At 43.3% G+C, this 19,780-nt stretch overlaps 1 protein-coding gene across 1 annotated transcript; it reads left to right on the forward strand.

The window, feature by feature from the left end:
* Positions 1–10,991: 10,991 nt before the first annotated feature.
* Positions 10,992–14,924, forward strand: LOC139216063 (DEP domain-containing mTOR-interacting protein-like). Its single transcript, XM_070847119.1, has 5 exons — positions 10,992–11,052; positions 12,799–12,957; positions 13,352–13,422; positions 13,984–14,088; positions 14,796–14,924. The coding sequence occupies exons 1-5, from the start codon at positions 11,034–11,036 to the stop codon at positions 14,922–14,924; spliced, it is 483 nt and encodes a 160-aa protein (XP_070703220.1). The 5' UTR covers positions 10,992–11,033.
* Positions 14,925–19,780: the final 4,856 nt, after the last annotated feature.

Here is a 19,780-nt window from a genome sequence, read left to right on the forward strand (position 1 = left end):
CCAAAATCATCAGTCATGGTTGGTGTGGTTGAAGGATACATGGAGTCATGAGCTGCCACTAATATGAAGAGTACAGCTTTAAAACCTCTGTAATGATTTCTTCCAAAGCCGTTTAATACAAAGCGAACCAGAAGACCTCCTCTAGGATCCAGAACAACTGTTTCATATTTAATAAATATGTCTGTGTTAATTGAAAAGTGCTGACAAAACGAACTGAATGACTAAACGAATCCTTCAGATTTCCTAAGATCTTTGCTTTTAAATTGCAGAACGACAGTAACTGTAAGCTGACATCACAGGAAGTCAGACTAGCAGACAGACATTCAGTTAGAAATGAGCAATATGCTTGGAAAACAAACAGAGAGTACCAGTAATGACTGTGTACAGATAAAAAGACTGTTGGGTAGACAAACCAAACTTCTGATCTGATGATGGTAGCAGATTAAAGGTCCGGCTGTATTGTTGGAACCTAGTTTCCCCTTTTTTTTGCAGCTCAGTCCATCAGTAGGGAGGATTATGGTTAAACTGGTTTCTGGAAGTGGTGCATTTACAGTATATATGAGACCAGAGAGCAGAGCCATAGAGATAAATAACATTCAGCACAACCCCTTCTGTCACCTTTTCACACAACGGTCGGTGATAAAGCACCAGATTGTACCATCATACCATGAAGAGGAATTAAGGCAGAGAAGGAGACATCTATATATACAATAACACCATAATCAAGTGAAGACATATGGTAATTGTACAATGGTCGTCAGAAATGTCTCTTTGAAAACTTTGGACCGGTGACTTTGAGAACAGAATACATTTTGTTCTGTCAGACTTTAAAACAAGCTCATGTTAAGAGCCTGTGTCATGTAGAATAACATCATCTGCTTAAAAATGTGCTTAACATTTAGAAATGGTATTGTTTTTTGTGTACTGTGAATAAAAGAGGACCGAGAATAGACCCTTGTGGGACACCTCTACCGATTTTAAGAGGACTTGATTTGGAGTCTTTGGAAACTACTTGCTGTCTGAGTCATAAAACCATTTAATGAACTTTTCATCTAGTGATAATGAGGACAGTTTTTCTGATTAAATGTTATGATCAAGAGAATTAAATGCTTCAAGTGGGTCTTCAAAAAGAACAGCACAGTTTATTTAGAATTCAAAGATTTTTAGGTTTGTTGTTTTGCATTCTTCATTAATAATGTTTGCATATTCTGTGTATTTGTTTAAACGTTATGTGCCTCTTCTATCTAGCTTGTCATTTTGAGTTCTTGGAGAAAGATTAATCATACCTGTATTATAATCACACACCAGCAGATGTGCAGAGGACATTAGTTTTCCCACTCACTTGCTTGCTTGCTTGCTCCATGTTTACTATATAGGCTAATCTTCATTCCAGGCTATCAGAGGCAGTGTGAGCACAGACCGTCACAAAGCTTATCTGGTCTTGTCTGTTTCATCCTAGATAATAATCACAAATGTTTGGGTTTTGTGCTCAACGGGCACCTGAGAGCTCAGAGAAGACCTGCTTCCCCCTACAGCTTCTTAAAAAAGGTCTTTGTTGTGTTGTGTTGTTTAATTTAAACATCTGATTCACACATTCATGCTCACATTTCAGCAGTGGGGTCAGAGGTCAAGGTCACAATGTGGTTTAATAACACTGTGATGGTGAAACAGAGTGACTCTTACGTGCTCCCATGGTGCATTTGTTTTAGACTGAACTGGTTTTAAGGAAACTTATCTCAGAGATCTTGTGTTCATCTTCTATTAACAGCCAACGAGGACACAGCTGTGCCCTGCTTATTATCACCTTGTGCCTGCAGTTTTGCAAACATTTTCAATGCTTTTACAACATAAAGTATTGTGTTAGAAGAAAAGTTTAAGGTCTTTGGGAAGTAGGCTTGTTGGTTTTCTTGCAGAATGATGAGAAGATAGATTTTTGTAAACTAAATATGTCGGTGCTGCCAGCAGCCTGATAACTTAGTGCAGCACAAATACTGGAAAAAAGGGGGAAAACAGCCTGTGTGTGTCCAAAGGTAACAAAATCCCCATGCCACCTTGGGTGAAATACATCCACCCACCCCTCAATCTGATGTCGAACCCCTTCACTGACCATAAATCCAGCTTTGCTCTGTGTTAACCGTTGTCCACAGTAGTGACAGGTAGACGAGTTAAGAGACAAACACAGAAATGAAACGAACAAAGACACAGGTGAGCTGAGCTGCATAAGGTCAGCGGGGCCCCAAATCCCTAGATTGACCCTGTAGGGAGCACGAGGTGATACAGCCTGAAAGGTACCTGAAGCAGCAGGAACAGCGGGCTAAGCTGTGAGGGAGACATGTGAACGCCTCACTGTAAACACTGAGACAAAGGCGGCGCGCTGAGAAGAGGGCTCTCCTCTTCAGAGTCGTCTCTGCACAGATAAACACCTCTCTGCCAGGCTCGTATCAGCCTCCACGAGATGTTGAGCCGCTCTGTGATTCTGGATGAATACCACAGAAAGCCACAGCATTACGCTTCTTTTCACAGCGCTGCTATCAAAACACGCCGCAGCTTTTGAAAGGCTCTGCAGACAGCCTGCACTCTGCCGGGAACATTTTGTTCACGGGGGTGCGGGGGACAAATCTCTCGGCTTTGAAAGTGATCTGTACATCTACCACCTCGGGGGAAACATCCTCATCTTACAAAGACCACACACGTCCTGTACATAAACACTCACGTAGGCACACACACACAGATATTCACAGACGTTTTGAGAGATTTGAAATGAGCCCTCATTCAGGCCTGTTGTGCAGCGTCTGTGCGTCTTGAAGGTGAATGACAAAGCACACACACACACACACACACACACTCTGCCCCCGGCACAGATTACCTTCCATAAGCCACAAAACAATCTGATTCGCCCGAGGCCGTGCTTATCCGGCTGATCCTGGCAGGAAGTCAGACTGCAGCTTGAGTTTCAGTGCACCTGGACTCTGCATCCATTGGACAGGTACGGCCCACACTCCCCAACAAAAGGGCCTCTTTTCCCCCCACTCTTCAATGTAAAGTTGTAGAATTGTAGGTTTTTATATAGTTTTATGAATATTGTGCTGTCACAACAGGTATTTTGTGCAAATGTGCAGTGTTCAGAGAATTTAAAATGTATTTCTGTATTAGTTTTCTTCAAACAGCATTAAAAACTTTTTATTTTACTGTAGGAGACAGTAGTTTTAGATGCCACTTCCAACAAACCCTCCACAAATACTCAAAGCATGTTCCATTAAACACGTTATGTTTTATTTTAATGTCAGCTCAGGGAAGGGCTTTTAAGCATTAACACCTTGAAGAGGCATTTTGATGGTATAATAATATAATAATGGTGTGAGTGCATCTTCTTACAGGTGCAGGAGGTCATATTTGCTGTTTTGTTCACGCTCTGTCTATCACGATGATCTAATGTCATCCTGGATCAGGCTCCAGTGCCTGAGGACGAGCTTACGCTGATATTAAGCCTCTCTCCTCTGGCTGAGGGAGGCCTCAGTCACCTCCGGACCAGACTGACGTCACAGCAGCTCACATTTTGGCTGAGAAGCAGTTGGGAAAATGCGATTGGCTGTTTAAATATACCTGGCTGTCTTATAATGTTCGGGGGAACACAGTCAGTAGGTCTGCAAAGCCAAAATATGAAGAAAAACCCCACGATAACATGAAAGTCAACTCAACTTTCAGCTCACATTGTCCACAATACCCTAAAATTACCAAGACGAGCTCTACAGAGTATATCTGACCGACAAAGACAAAGTTTATGTCGAACAGAGTCAGACAGTCAACCTCAGCACCAGTCCAACAAGCTGCTCAGTGGCCAAGTGGCAAAGATCAGTGGTACTGAGGAGTTGATAAACTGCTCCAGAGGAGACACAGGAAGAGGACCCAGATGTTACATGTGGGTACAAACAAGCTCTTCCTCACTGTAGTTTGCAGTATAATCTTTGCCCAGTGTGTCTTTACTATTATATTTCTATAATGATATAATCACAATAAGCTAATAAAGCTCGCTGAGGAAGTCAATCTAAGTGTTTTTGGCGCAATAACAAATCTTTTGACACTGAGTCACCAAACTGCACCGACTCATCACTCAATAAATCACAAATGTTTTGCAATGATCCTTTCCTGAGCAGTGGCTGAAAGTCCCTTCGTCAGCTCCTTGTACAGTAGGTCACTTCCTGCTGAAAGGAACAGGAACAACAGATGCTTCATGAACTGTGCTTACATGTGCATAGTTTTGTAGAGAACACAGTAGACTGAACCTACATCCAATCTGAGCCTGATGTTAAAGACAATAAATGTAATATTATGAGACACAGTCAGTGACCATTAAACATGCAAAGTGATTTGTAATTTTCTCTCATTTTGAGAAAAAAAAACACATAAGAGTTAAGAGAGGAGGAAGTTAGCAAAGATCCTCTTCAGTTTTCCTTTTTCTTTTTCTTCTGGGCATCAGAAAGTCACTGGTTGTTGGACTGATGATGAAACTCATCTAGATTAAACTGCAAAAGAATCATTGGAACAACTAACAACATGATATATTGGTGACAACCATGATATCTGAAAATAAAATACGGATATCACATCAATAACACACACATGAGAACATCACATACTCGTTCAGGATGAACTAAACGTGCTCGTCTTCCTTCACAGTGTGTGAGGACCTGGTCAGTGGACATTAAATCACAGTGATCATGTTTCACTTGATATTGTATTGATGTATTGATGGCAGATGTTGAGCTCTTTCCTCCCAACAAACAAAACACACAATAAACAAAGCCCAAGCTGATTTCTCTACATATCACAATTATATCGTCATGTGCTTCGATAAGCGTGCAGTGAATAATTAACTAACTGATATAGATGCGTATATGTGAATGAAAATTAAAAGAAGTCGTGTCATAAAGAGAAACATTTAATCACCAAGTTAAAATTGTGCTGCTGTTTCCATCAGCAGAGGTGAAAAGAGACGAGAATCAACTCTGTGTTATGTTCCAGGACCTGTCAATCAATCAATCTTTATTTATATAGCACCAGTTCATAACAGTGATATCTCGAGACGCTTTCCATAAAGAGCAGGTCTGGACCAAACTCTTTGTGCATCAGACGTGTATTCAGTGTCATGTGTCTGATGAGTCAGACAACTGGAGATTAAGCAGTGAAATGTGCCTTTAATGGCTGCTGTTGTTGGACCAGATGAGAGATGGGCCATATATGCTCCTGCAGAGAGTTTGAAGTTCAGAGTGGGACTCAAATACATTAACTCTGCTGACATTTGTGCATCGAAATTCAGGAACAGTAATGTACTTTGGACAAAGTTAATATTTGCCTCACTATGCTCAAACACACACCCACCCACCCACACACACACACACACACACACACACACACACACACACACACACACACACACACACACAGACAGCCTGTTCCAATGTTCACATGTATCAATTATCATAAATGTCCTATATCACCCACACTGATGATCATTTCCACAAGTCAGGGTTTTTAATTTGAGATCATTTGTCATGTTTGGCACGAAACATTTTTCACATTTAAAGTAAAGTCAACATAGAAATCCTTCTCAAGCACATGTTTAACCTTATTTTGGGGGAATCAAGAGATAAAGGAATGAATAAAGCAGCTTCATTTCTATATAAAAGCATTCAAAGTGCTTTACACAGGCAATGAAAGCATCACATTAACATTCAAGATAACAAGCAATGTAAAAAATTTAATCTGAACTATTGATGCTAGAAAACAGAGAATAGATGTAGTGCAGTAATAAGTGGTGAGCTGCCTCAAATGGAGCAGAGGAAATAAACCAATCAACCGAAGGCAGAGGAGAGCGGCACAGTTCTTCATTTAGATGACAAAGCAGTGAGGTCGGAGCACATTTCACATCATCAGGAGGTCGATTCAGTCTGTGAGCAGCTACAAGCAGCTTCGACTCCTCGAGCTTCTACCAGCTGAAGACTGAAAGGTTCCTTCAGGGTTTACTGTAAATTCTTCAAGTGTTTTGGCCTGAGACGTAAAACAGAGATAACAAGCAGCTCAGTGAAGTTCTCGGAGGTCTGTAGGTTGTTGACAGTGAGACTTTGTGTTGTTGTGAGGAGGTGAAGGAGGTGATGTCATGTTTAAAACTGTGTTCAGCGGGTGGTGGTGGTGGTGGGGGGTTGCTGAGGCTGCTCTCCTTCAGGGTGTGTTGTGTAATGTGTCGTCGTAGTTTGGTCCTAAGCAGATGTGTGACAGGAAGTAAAATAGGTTGGAGATGAACTGTTTTGCTCCAGATGTGCTGGGACGACTTCGAAAAAGCTAAAATGGTGAAAAATGTGTGGAGGTTATACGCAGTCATATGTTAAGTGTGTAGCACTTCAGATAAGAGATGTGTGCAGGGGTTCCTCGTGGCGTTTCATTTAATCTGTTAAGCCACCAAAGTGTTTCTCCCTTTGATGCAGTTCCTGTCTTTGTCCATGCAGGTCCCAGCTGATGGTGCTGCCTCACTGCTCTGCAGCAAACACTGACGCTCCCTGTTGGAAACCTCCGGTACTGAAGCGTTAAACACACCAGTGACTCCTTTCTTTCCTCCCTTCTATCTTCTTCTCCTTCTTCTACACTTCCTCCCACAAGAGAAACAGTCAAGCAATGAGCTCTGAGATCTCCATCTTTAACCTGTGTGGTGCATGAGATAGAAATATAAGTGGACAAATGTAGTTCTGGGAGCGCTGTGAGATATAAGACAAGGAAAATGAAGGAGACACCGACAAGCTGGAAGAAGAAGAGGACAAAAAGAGGAGGGAAAAACGACAAGGTGATAAAATCTTAATTGTGTCAGAAGGTTTTTCCCAGCAGAGGGCAGCAAATCTCTGCCACAGGAACAGGAAGCAAGAGCTGGAGATGGAAGGAAAAAGACGAGAGTCACACATGAAATACACATGAAGGATAACTGGATAACTGTCCTCGTTATACTGTAACACTGCTGTACACCCACTAAAATGTGTCCTACTATGTTTCAAGATCATAACTTTGAGCGTCCAGCAGTGAGATAACCAGAAGGGTTTGTAAGCTGTGAGCCCTTCACATGAGGGGAATGTCAGATACCTACTGTAAATACACACATTCAGTCAATAATGACTAAACATCACGTGGAAGTTGGTGTAGAACTCTCTGTATATTGACTGTGCAGCGCTCAGTCCTGCAGCCTGTGAGCTTATTGATCCGTGAGATCAATGAGCCACAAGAGCATTAGATCATTGAGCTGTTTACGAGAACAACGTAGCATCATCGACGCGTATAGAGTTACGGCAAATCCTCCAAATAAGATGTACAGACTCAGACTTCAGCTTCTAGTTACTGTTCTGACGTTTAACCTGCTTTGCTGAAGGACACTTTCACTGAGGAGGGGAGAGTTTAGGGGCTGACCTTAAATCCCTGAGCCTAAATGACCACCACTCTTTAATCCTGCCATGCTGGTGTCACATGCAAACCGACCACTGATGCTAATATGCATCATCGACCCTCCTCGTACAACTGTATCATGACTACTACGGAGAATGTGTTTATTAAGTGAAGTCTAATAAATTACACCCATGGACCTCTGGTTCATTTGGTACATTTTGGGGTGTGTAGTATGTGGGAAACACTAGAGCAACAGCACCAATAGTCTGCTTAGAATAAAGAGGCAAAGTTCCTTCAAACCACAGCAGCATTCTTGTGTTTGATTAATAGTTGTGTGTCTCACTTTGTGAAACAGTGGGAGACTTTTATTCAGTCATCTGTGACCCCAGTCTGTTCACCTTTACCTTTCACTCCAGTACGATCATCACGCTGTTTCCTGCTTCCTAAAGCAGCACGGGGAGCTTTGTGTACGGTTCCATAGTTCCCTTGGTGCATTCAGGTCCAGGTGGGAACTGGGAAAATGTGGCTGAAAAGAAAAACACCAGATCAGAGCTACTTGTGGAGGAAATATATCAGATTGCGTGTGAACCTCAGGGGTGTCCAATGAAAATAAAGTCCGAGCGGGAAAGATGATTTCAGACCAGTTATCTCAGGGCCCTGAACTCTTATCAGGTTGTGCCGTTTACAAGTGCTGCTCTTTGATTGGATTTAATTGCTTCTACAAGGCAAGTAAACAAATAAATGATGCAGTGATGCAGACGTGCTGGTGTGTTATCACAGGATCCTCAGGGTCACTGTGCCAAGGGTTAGGAGCCTGCTGAGCTTGTTTTTGGCTGACAGGTTGGTTGGTTGGTTGTTTGGTTGGTTGGTTAGTTGTTTGGTTGTTTGGTTGGTTAGTTGTTTGGTTGTTTGGTTGGTTAGTTGTTTGGTTGGCTGGTTGGTTGGTTGGTTGTTTGGCTAGTTGGTTGTTTGGTTGGTTGGTTAGTCGGTTGTTTGTTTGTTTGTTTGGTCTGTTGTTTGTTTGTTTGGTTGTTTGGCTGGTTGTTTGGTTGGTTGGTTGTTTGGTTGGTTGGTTAGTCGGTTGTTTGTTTGTTTGTTTGGTTGGTTGATTGGTTGGTTGGTTCCTTGGAATGTAAACTTTTTCTATCCAATACTGTTAAAACAAAACCCAGCATGTAAATGAATCAATAAAAAAGAAAAAGGCTGCTATCATAGTATTGACTCATTGACCTCTAGCAATACTTCCAGAGCTTCACAGAATTCTAATTATTGAAATTAGAGGAACAGAAACAATTCAGTGGAAATTATTGATTCCCGAAACAGAGGGCAGAAAAATTAGGTCATGGAACTTGACATTGCTAATTATTTCTTGGAGTGAAAACTGTCTAACTGATGGTTGGAGTGATGCAGACTTCTTTTTACGGTGGAAGAACTCATCAAGTTCAGATGTTTGCTGGTGAACATTTGCCTTTATCAGATTATGCAGTAAAGATAAATAACCCTGACTCACAGTGAGGTTAACAGACAGCATGTATATCATTCATGTATATTAGTGAGTTCTCTCTCTGTCTCAGCTTTAACCTGACACCCAGGTCAGGTAACTGCACGAGCTACATGCTAATGTTTGCACACTGAAATGCCAACATGCAAAAGCGATTGATTTATCATCCAATTACCATTAATATCTATGTAAAATGTCATCTTAACCCATCCAATAGTGGTGAAGATATTATAAAAATGCTATTTGTTTAATTACGCCACACATGAAATGACAGCGAACCTCTTGTTAATGACTACGACAAAGATTGTATCATTACCTACACTCTCACTGTCAGCAGGAAATATCTATCAGTTATCGATCAATAACTCCAAGCAAAGGCAAAGTGAATGTGTGGAACTGGGTGAACACAGAACAGCATCGAGCAGGTTTTTCTGTCATCATCTGTCCTTCAAACGATTGCTGCGCTCTTATCTCCAGTTTGAGACGCCATGTTGGCTGCTTGACTCATGACCGGGAACTGAAACAGAAACCCTGATTGATCACTGATCGGCAGTGATCTGAAGGGTCAGGAATGTTCCTCCTGCAGACACAACAGAATGTGGATTTATCAGGAGCGTGTTTGCTCAGTCTGAAGCATGTTGTTGTTGCTTCTGCTGGTGACGGTGACGGCGGCTCTGTCGTCCAAGTGACTCAGCTGACACGTTGTCTGAAGTGCTGTTTCTGCATTTACACACTGAGCGTCTATCCAGATGTATCTACATTCATTTAAAGACGAGACATGAAGAGCGTGGATAATTAGCTCTGGGGTTGCATTCATAGAAAACACACTCTGCACATTTGAAAGCACCTTTGAGTCACAGCAGGGGATTTTCATCACACAATATAGGAGTCTTCTCTACACTCTCTGCGCCGCATCGACCGATGGAAATCTCCACCGCTTTCGCCTTTGTTCTGATTCTCCTCCGCCCAGCAGAGCAGAAATGATCTTTGTGTTTCCTTTTCCTCTCCAGCTGCAGCCTCCTACAGTCTGCATGGCAACCGGGCTTCATTTATGAGCGACGACTCACCTCCAGACTGTACGTGTCGGCCCGGTGTGCTGCAGAGCCATCGGAAAACTCTTTCTGTGTAAAAGCTTCTGCTCAAGTTGCTCAACGGCAGAGTTTTTATGGAGAAATCCACTCTTTTATCAGCGGGAATCACAAACCGGAGCCTGCAGAGGCCGACGGAGCAAAAGGTTAAACACAGATATTATTGATAATATTCAGCCTCCTACGGAACAGTCAGCTCTGGTTCAGATATCAGAAGTAGGAGCCACACATCCTCACACATGTGGCTCTTTGCCAAACAGCTCAAACTGAGCACATTATTTTGCAAGATGGAGAGTGTGTGTGGCACCAAACCAGCTACCTGGAGGACTGTTTGTCCTTCAGGCCCAACACTAAAACATGTTAGACAAATGAAAGACCTCTCTCTCTCTCTCTCTCTCTCTCTCTCTCTGTCCTCCACATTTCTACAGAATTAATTAGCAATTTTTGGAAACATTTGTTCTTTTCTGCAAAGTAAAGATTTTTCTGTGTGGTGCAGGACAAATAACTATTATAGACTCAGACTATTATATTAACAATAACAGCAGATGAGACTCATACGTGCAGCATCTTTCACTGCCTGTGCTGTGGTTCAGTTAAAAACAATCTTATTTTGTGTCTGAGAATCAGGTTTTCCTGACCGATGAACAAAGACATACTTTTTTTTCATACATTGTGGTATATCGTTGATACTGCTTTAGTATTTAAGAGAGGAAAAACTCTATTTGAAGTGTCTCCTCCCCCCTCCTGCTCAGGGTTAGTCTGTTTGTTCAAGGGTTTAATATTTAGCTCACACACACTTTTTTTCCTGAGCGGGTGACTACGCTCGCTTTCAGATCTGTAAACACACACAGACAGATTCAACTGACCAGCTGATAGGAAGAAAACTTTGGTGGCTGTCACCGGTCCACGGCAGAGACAGACTGACACCCGTCACAGGCTGCCTGAGCGTCTGTCCTGTCCATGAGCAGTTAAAGGTCTGATTCGTCCTCTGAGCGTTTGGATAAACGACTGACACGAGAGAGATGGGACCTCGTACGGCAGGTAGGAACTGCTTCAGCTTACATCTCCAGGAGGCCCTTTTACAGATTATCAACATCCCCACAGCCACATACTGCGACAGAGAGCTTCACAGTTCCTGAAACGAAGTCATCATTAAATGCATTTGCCTATTTAATGCAAGAAAATGGTTCATTCTATTTTGCCTTGAATATCTATATATGTTTTTGGCACTTATTGGATAACTGACAATAGAGAAAGCAGCAGGCATCCTCAGCCAGAGCCACACCTGAGACACTGTAATCTGCTGTTTTGATCTGAAATGTTCCAATTTGAGATGAAATATGATTAACTTCAGCAGTGGGTCATGACTGAACAAACTGCTTCAGCATGTTTTTACAGGTCAATAAATACAGACCTCCTCAGTCAGGTCTGTGTTTAAGTAAAGTAGCTGCACGCAAAATAGAAAACCAAGAACGGATCCAGTTTAAAATCAGTTTAAAATAACCTCAAATAAAGTGGTGTGCACTAAAAGGCACTTTCTGTATTTCACAGAGAAGTGAACCAGGAACTAAAGCTGAGTTAATAGTAGCCACACCGACTCCTCTGAACGAGAATATGAGAGTTTGGAGACAATCGTCGCGTTATGTTTATGCGGTGCAGTAACCATGGCAACGGGAGGAGGTAGTGGATGAATTGTATGATCCTGAACGGTAAGTGTTGTTATTGTGACGAGACGAAGGGCTCCAGCACGACACGTTCCATCAAACGACAAACACGTGGACTTTATCATTTTATTGTCGTTTTGTTATCTGTGTGTAGGAGGAGGTCGTCACTGCAATTAAACATGTGTGTGTGTGTGTGTGTGTGTGTGTGTGTGTGTGGAGATGAGAACACACACCGTGGCCACTGCATGAAATAAATAGTTCTTCATGCAATATTTTCAAATCAGTAAATCCTCTAAATCTCGGTAGATTAACTGTAAACGTGACGCCGTGTATTGGTTCTCTGCACAAAATCAATAAGAATCAGACAAGAGTTGAAAGGAGGCTGAAGAGCTGACTGTGATGGAGGTCCAGGTTTGCATCCCACATCATCAGATGGTCTGTCATGACTTATTTAAATGCTTAGCTATGACACAGTCGCAGAGACAGACGGAGGGAAAGCAGGTGATCACATGCAGAAAAAGGTTCCCAGGTTATAAAGCACTCGTCTTACTCCCATAGTTCACCATGGCAGCAGAGTGTAACCTGGCAATAACAAGTAGTTCTTATTCTGGGATTCAGAACAAATAGGAACATGGACAGTCGGTGTTTGCTGTGGATGGACTGGAGGAACCATTCACACACAGCTTCAGGAGCACTCTGGGTCTGATGTCTTTAAAAATACAGATCTGACTTTTAACAAACTGAAGTTGTTGCTGATCTCCAGCGTCACCTCACACAGTGTGCAGGTTTACTGAGCTGAAGCTGCAGCTGTGATGCTCAGTGAGTGATAACCAGAGCAGGTTTTAACATTTACTGACTTCTAAATCACATTAAATCCTCTTATCTTGGTTCATTTCTGTGTTTCCAGATGAAGGCAGGTCTGTTAACACACAGTGAGCAAAGAAGAACAATGAAAATGTAGTAGGCTGAGCTCCCTTGTCCGTCTTATCTCTGCTGTAGAAGTAAGCGTGGGCTGTAATCAAGGCTGTTTGAGTTGAGTTGAGTTGAGTTGAGGAAGTGGGTCATAGAACTGTCCACCTGATCACTTCTGCGAGTGCGTGATGGTCTCCTCTCCCTCCGTCAGTGGCTCCTTCTAAGGAGGTGAAGGCGGCTGCAGGAGGTCAGGGAGGAGGCCGGCTGAGGAGCAGCAGTGACGGCAGCAGATACAGCAGGCGAGGAGTCGGCCTGGCCAACAACTCCTCCTCCTCCTCCTCCTCCCCAGTGCTCTTCAACCCCAAGTCAGGTACTAAAAACCAAACCAGAATGAATCCTGTACAGGCTGGAGGTGTTACGTCAGAAATTATCTCCTTTAAACCAACATCTTAAGAGATGTTTGAACGTCACTAATGTGATAATCACATTCAAAGACACAAAGACTGAGTTAGTAAGCTTAGTCAGGAGATGAGCTGTCAATCATAGAGCTAATCAATAAGTGACATGTGCGTCAGGTCAGCGAGGTGAGGAAGACCACCATAACCCCAGAGGACACTGTGCCCCGGTGCTGCACCCAAATCTGTTATTTTACATCATTATCATGTTGGAACTCAAAATTAAAGTCATTTTTGTTGCCTGATGAGACCGAAGGCTTGAAAATACATCATCTGTGGTGTAACTGTTGGCTTTTGTTTCATGTTCAGTGTTGAAGAGACCAGTGAGCACAGAAGAGCTGCAGAGACCAGGAGGACCCTACATCAAGAAAACATTCACAGTACGTCGACAAGTTCATCTCTTTCTACTGTTAATGCAAAAAGAAAAAACTGTGTTTTCATTAACGGAGCAGGAACGAGAGCGTTGTTCTCTTTTACTGAAGTGAAACAACACAATAAACCTTCAGTGCTCACAGTAAAAGTACCCATGTTGCAGTAACATGTTCCTTAAGGTCGAGCTCATTTTACCAACTGCATAAACTCTTGGATAGTTCAATCTGCAGCAATGCATCATGGTCTATAAGATCATCCTATGTTTGTTGTGACGCTGTCCTGTGAGAACCAACGTATCTCTGAAAAGCTTTTCTTCAGAAAAAACAGCTGCTCCAAGTTTCACTGGAGTAAAAGTGTAAAGCTGCATAGAATAGAAAGTAGAACTACTCTGAACTTGTTCTTAAGTACAGTGAACCACAGCACGTCTACATGTCCGCACTTCTTTTGCAAAAGACTTTTATTTGCACATTCAGTATTTCACAACTGTCGTCTGCAAACGACCTCCTTGCTGGAATCAGTGGTTTAAGAAGGAGAGAAGACGAATGTGTGAGCTCTGTGTGTGTTTGCAGATCGTGGGCGATGCAGTGGGTTGGGGCTTTGTGGTGAGAGGGAACAGGCCGTGTCACGTCCAGGCCGTGGAGCCCTGCGGCCCGGCTGCTGCTGCTGGGATGAAGGTGGGCATCATGGGAAGTTAGTGAAGCTCCTTTCATTTATCAAAGTGACACACCGAGGCCCCGGTGTGGTGACACAGAGCTAAGCTCCACTTCTAAGACAAGTGTTAATGTTTATGTGACATCTAGTGGCCAGTAGAAGAACTGCAGGGTCTTTATTTAAATATTTAGCAGACATTTCTGACTCATTGTACGGTGGCCTGGAGGTGCAAAACAATTTTACAATACGAGAAACACTTTTACAAAGCTGGAGACATATTTACAAGTGACGAAACACTTTTACAAGCGGCCGAAACAAATTTACAAGTAACTTTTTCAACCGGAAAGGGAATGTACTGCGTTAATCGGCTCATATGTTCGCCACAAAACGGGCAAAAGACCACTTGACTGCCGTCCATCGTGGGTCGCCATGAACTTCTTATCACTTCCGGTTCTACTCGACAGTTGGTACATTCCCTTTCTGGTTGAAAAAGTTACTTGTAAAAGTGTTTCACGTCTTGTAAATTTGTTTTCTCAAATGTAAATTTGTCTCCAGCTTTGTAAAAGTGTTTCTCGTATTGTAAAATTGTTTTGCACCTCCCGGCCACCGTACATTTGTGAGTAGAAAGTGTAATGAATCTTATTAGACCTTATTAGACAGACAATCTGCTCTCCACCAGTGAATCTGTCTTTGACTCCCTCGTTTCTTCTCTTATTACTTCCTACTGCAGGTTTGTCAGTTTGTGGTGTCAGTCAACGGGCTTAATGTTCTCAACATGGACTACCGCGCTGTCAGCCACCTGATCCTGACCGGACCCAGAACCGTGGTGATGGAGGTGATGGAGGAGAGCGACCACTGACTGTACGGGAAGCTGAGAGTGACACGTACAATGTTCTGGTTTTTAGGAAACAGTTACCGATATGTGTGTCCCGTCTGAAGTTTTCCTCCAAGGACTACAAGTACACAGTAATGATCCGGGTGACGGCCCTGCTGAGAATCACATGGGAGACATTCTGCTTTCAGATTATTGTTGAACTGAACTATTGCTTTCAGAACGGTTGGCTGAGGATAAAACATTTAGATCGACAGCTTCATCTTGTAACGTTGCTCCCAAAGAAGGGAGTCCAATCCAAAAGTCCTTCCAGTCGGGCAGGACTCCCAGAAAAGGCCTCTGGGAGGAGAGAGCGTCAGTACAGTGCAGTCAAACAACGATGTTACGGTGTGTGGAGCTTCTTAACTAAGACACAGTCCAGTTATTTGCAAGTACGTTGAGGCTTTTTGCCTTTTGGGTCTGAGACACATGAGTGAGTGTGAAACAAGCAGCTGGTTGGAGATGGAGTTTTACATCTGCAGGAAATATTCTATATTATATTGTTAGATAAAAGACAACATTTCTCTCCTCTCTGATGTTAATCCACTGTTCATTAATAGGACATCAGTGTTGAATTGAATGGGAAAAGCTCTTCTCTCAAAGGGTTAAAGAGAGGTGTGTTTGCCTGAATGACCAGGCTCAGAGACACAGTCCGGCTGTGGGTGGGTGTTAATTAGACCTAATGACTAGTTCTATTATTTCTTCCACATGTCTCTGTGGACGACCTCCTCACACTGAGTGATAGCTGACAGGAGAAACAAGCTCCCATATTTAAGAGAAGCTGCATCCTAAACTGATGCTGGACGTCCTCACGCTGGTGACGTCGCTCCAACACACACAAACACATCACCTGCATGTGTTACAGCAGCATTTACACACACACACACACACACACACACACACACACACACACACACACACACACACACACACACACACACACACACACACACACACACACACACACACACACACACACACCTAGAAACACGTGCACCCCCCCCCAGCCCCTCCAGCCCCTCCCCCGGCTATATTTACTTTTCCATCCACTCCCTGCGGCGTCCGATTCCCAGAAGGGAAGTGAGGAGTGTGAAGACTGTGTGAGGTGGATCAACAGCGTCTTTAAGTGAAGTGCTTTGTTTTGAAGTCTCTCTCCCGTCCCTTTATCTCTTCCTGCCTCTCTCTACTCTCTCTCTGTGTTTCTGAGGCTTCTCTGAGCTCCTGTGTGTGTCGTCGACTCCAGATTTGATAACAGTGAAATGTCTCCCAGCAGGCAGCGCGTCGCTCCCTGCAGAGTGATTCTGGAGACTCAGTGAGGTCTCTGGTCTCCTCCTGCATCTCTAAGGATGCTTTTCACTGAGGATGGTGGTGGGACATTATTTTAAAATACCAGGTACTGAGGATTTTATCCAGAAACTAAATATCCTCATTAAAAAGTGTGAGGATAAAGCTATCAGAGGCGTATCACTATTTAAGATGTTTGTATTCTACTTATATTTCTGTTCATCTTTCCTTTTTATTTTTTATTTCTTTGATATTAACTGTGAAGCTACATTCTCTGCATTTCTCACGTGAAACACAAATAAAACCTAAACAAACTGATTGACTGATTTACTGACTCTTCTGGCGATTCAGGAATTCCTCTGAGTCCTGAATCCTCTGAATGATTAACAGCGACATGCTGACAGAGGTCTCGTGCGTTCGTGAAGACAAACAGCTGGAGCCAGAAGATGGAGGGGTCACCGTGGAGGTCAGAGCTGCCTCACGCTCACCTTTTCCAACACCTCACTTCTGTTTCACCCACACACGCGATGAGAAGAGTTCACCGACGAGTGAAGACCTGCTTCACACCTTCATTTATTCATTTATCAGTGAGGTTCAACATGAATATGAACCATCTTGGGTTTTTTTACAGCGTAATTGCTTTGGTTCTTTTCTGTCTATCCCTATTTTCAGTTTAGTTTCCTTTTTTAAATCATTCTGATGAACTGAGCTGCAGTAAAGTGAGAGATCCTGCTGAAAGTCTATGTGTTGCTGTTACCTTTTCATTTTGGGCTGCAAACTCTCAGCCTGCAGTAACTGACTTTGTCCACAGGGGAGCGACAGAAGGAAGCTGTGGACTCGACGCTGACGCTCCACTGTGCTGTGAGCTGTTCAGAAAGGAGCTGATATCTATCTGTGGACTCATCGCTGGGAAATGAAAGAGGCTTTACAGACACATCACACTCACTGGGAGTTAAAGAGGCTACAGACAGGTATGCAGAGGAGTCCACATGGATGTTTGAGCTGTGAACATACAGGTATCAGCTCATGTGTTCTGGTCTCCTTTGCCAAACGTGATATCGTCATGTCGGTGCTGCACTGTTCAACTTTCTCCTCCAGTCTGTCAAACACTCCCCCAAAATGAGAGAAAGGCAGAAAACCACTGTCATTACAGACATTCCCTCCTGTCAGCACCACCCTCCCAGTGGCTGACGGTTATTACCAAGTTCATTAGGAAGGTCAAAGGTCACAGGGTCAAGAGGACTGTGTCGTCTGTGCTGCTTCACATCCAGGTTGATAACGTTTCCACTCAGTCCAGCTTCATGTTAGTGATACAACAGCTTCAGCTTCAGCTTCAGGTGCCTTTCTCATGAGCTCTTCAATAGTAGCGGGGGGGGGAGGGTTCCCTCCCAACCAATCCCAGCTCTCACTGTCTCTCAGGCTCCTGTCATGTTCACATCCTCTCCTCTTGTCTCCTGGATAAGTAGGACAGGATGGCATTCCTGAAAGTTCCAGGGGATTTTAGAGAATTCCAGCTGAGTGGCTTTTGACTCCGAGCTTGTAGAGACACATTCGATGGAAAGAGAGAAGTAGAGCAGCTGGAGAAGGGTTAGGGTTAGGGTTAGGGTTAGGGTTAGGGTTAGGGTTAGGGTTAGGGTTAGCTGTGCAACGTGCACTGAGGGTCTGTGTGCTATGTGGCAGATTTCCCAACAGCATCATGCAAATTAACTCTATGAAATGATGTCTATGATTAAACCTCCATACAAACACACCTACTGTAGAAGATCGTTGTGGAGTTAACATCACAAGACAACCTGGAAACCATTTAAACCAGGGGTGTCAAACTCATTTTATTCAGGGGCCCCATACAGCCCAATTTGATCTCAAGTGTGGGCTGAACCAGTAAAATCACAGCATAATAACCTATAAATAACGACAACTCCAAATTTTCCCCTTTGTTTTCGTGCAAAAAAAGTACAAGTACATTCTGAAAATGTTCACATTTTTATAAAACATTATGACCTGTCTTTGCAAAGTCATCCGGCGGGCCGTATGTTTGACACCCCTGATTTAAACCCTCACAGCCTGCAGTGGGATCCATTAGATGTCCTCAGAAACCTTAACATGATGCATTTAAATCCACTAGACACCATCACCAACCAGAAGAAACCAGGACACAACTCATCCACCCATCACACACCACAGGACAGCATGACCGACACCAGAGCAACACGTGACGGGAACCATTAGAGTCAATTGAAACACTTGAAACAAACAGCTTAAAGAAACCACTGAAATAAACACAGCTCATGATGAAAGGAGATGAGTGCAGAGTGAGATCTCATGATCATTTCTAACGTTTTTTAATCAAATGGAAACCATCAGGATTCTTCCAGCGGCTTCTAGGAAGGTCAAAGCTTTGATCCATTATTGATTTTACTTATTAAATTCAGTCTCATAATGAAGAGAAAATGCAAATGAAAGGACAGGGGAAGGTCAAAGGAGGGTTCTTCAGCCTTGACACGGCTCAGACATGGAAATCATCATCAAACATCATGCAAATCAGGTGCAACCAAAGTCTGTGACCGTTTTTTATTTTTAGCAAAGTAGCCTTGACCTGTGGCTCCTTTTCTGGTGGTATGGATGTGGTGTGCTGCCATTGTGGCTAAGATTCTATCAAAAAGTGTATTTCTAGACACCAATATTATCAAGTTCACCTTAAAGAAACATGAATACAATTAAACGAGTGTGCCTTCTCTGCCACCTGAACCAGACATGAAATGGTGCACGACGCTGCAAAACTGTCTTTCAAGAGCGATTTCGGTCGCTCCAGCATCAACGCCGGCGTCAGAGAGCCGCGCTGTGATTGTGGTGGATGGGTCCACAAATGGAATGTAAACAAGTGGCTGCTGCAGTGAGTGAGCTGAATCCCAACAAGCAGGAGGGAGGATCTGATGTGGAGGAACAAGAGCACCACAAAAAGGCCCCTGAGATGCCCTGGAGCGACACTGTGGCTGTGCTGAGCAGCTTCCAGTTCGGAGCCGGACTAAACTTTTCGCTCTACTGGTGACGCACAGAATCTAATGTGACTACTTTAGAAAGAGTGACAGCATGAAGGAGAAAGTTCACAAAGTTATACACTGTGAACCTTTGAGTCTGCTGGACACAATGTGCACAACAACGTGTCACTAAGGATGGTTTCAGCTCCACAGAGGACCTGAGGGGTCACATGTCTTCTTTATGTGTCTCATATAACAGACAGAGCTCCTGACAGCCACATTTAATAATGACAGACAGGGATAATTGACCATTGTGGCAAGAATCAGTTTTCTTGTGCTGCCTTCCACTGGTTAAACCTGATCGACCCTCCTTTGTGTAAATACCTCCATATGAAGCCACTGTAGCTGTGTAGCTGCTCTCAGGCAGGTGGTGTTCAGAGGGAACCAGCTCCTCTTTATGACAAACACTTTAAGGCAACATAAACCTCTCAGCGGATGTTTCACATCTCACAGTGATGAAAACATAAATGTGCCATAATGACGGAACAGAGAACTTTAACGGTCACACTAGAGATCCAGCTG

This window comes from Pempheris klunzingeri, chromosome 16, assembly GCF_042242105.1.
Source record: "Pempheris klunzingeri isolate RE-2024b chromosome 16, fPemKlu1.hap1, whole genome shotgun sequence".
Taxonomy (NCBI): domain Eukaryota; kingdom Metazoa; phylum Chordata; class Actinopteri; order Acropomatiformes; family Pempheridae; genus Pempheris; species Pempheris klunzingeri.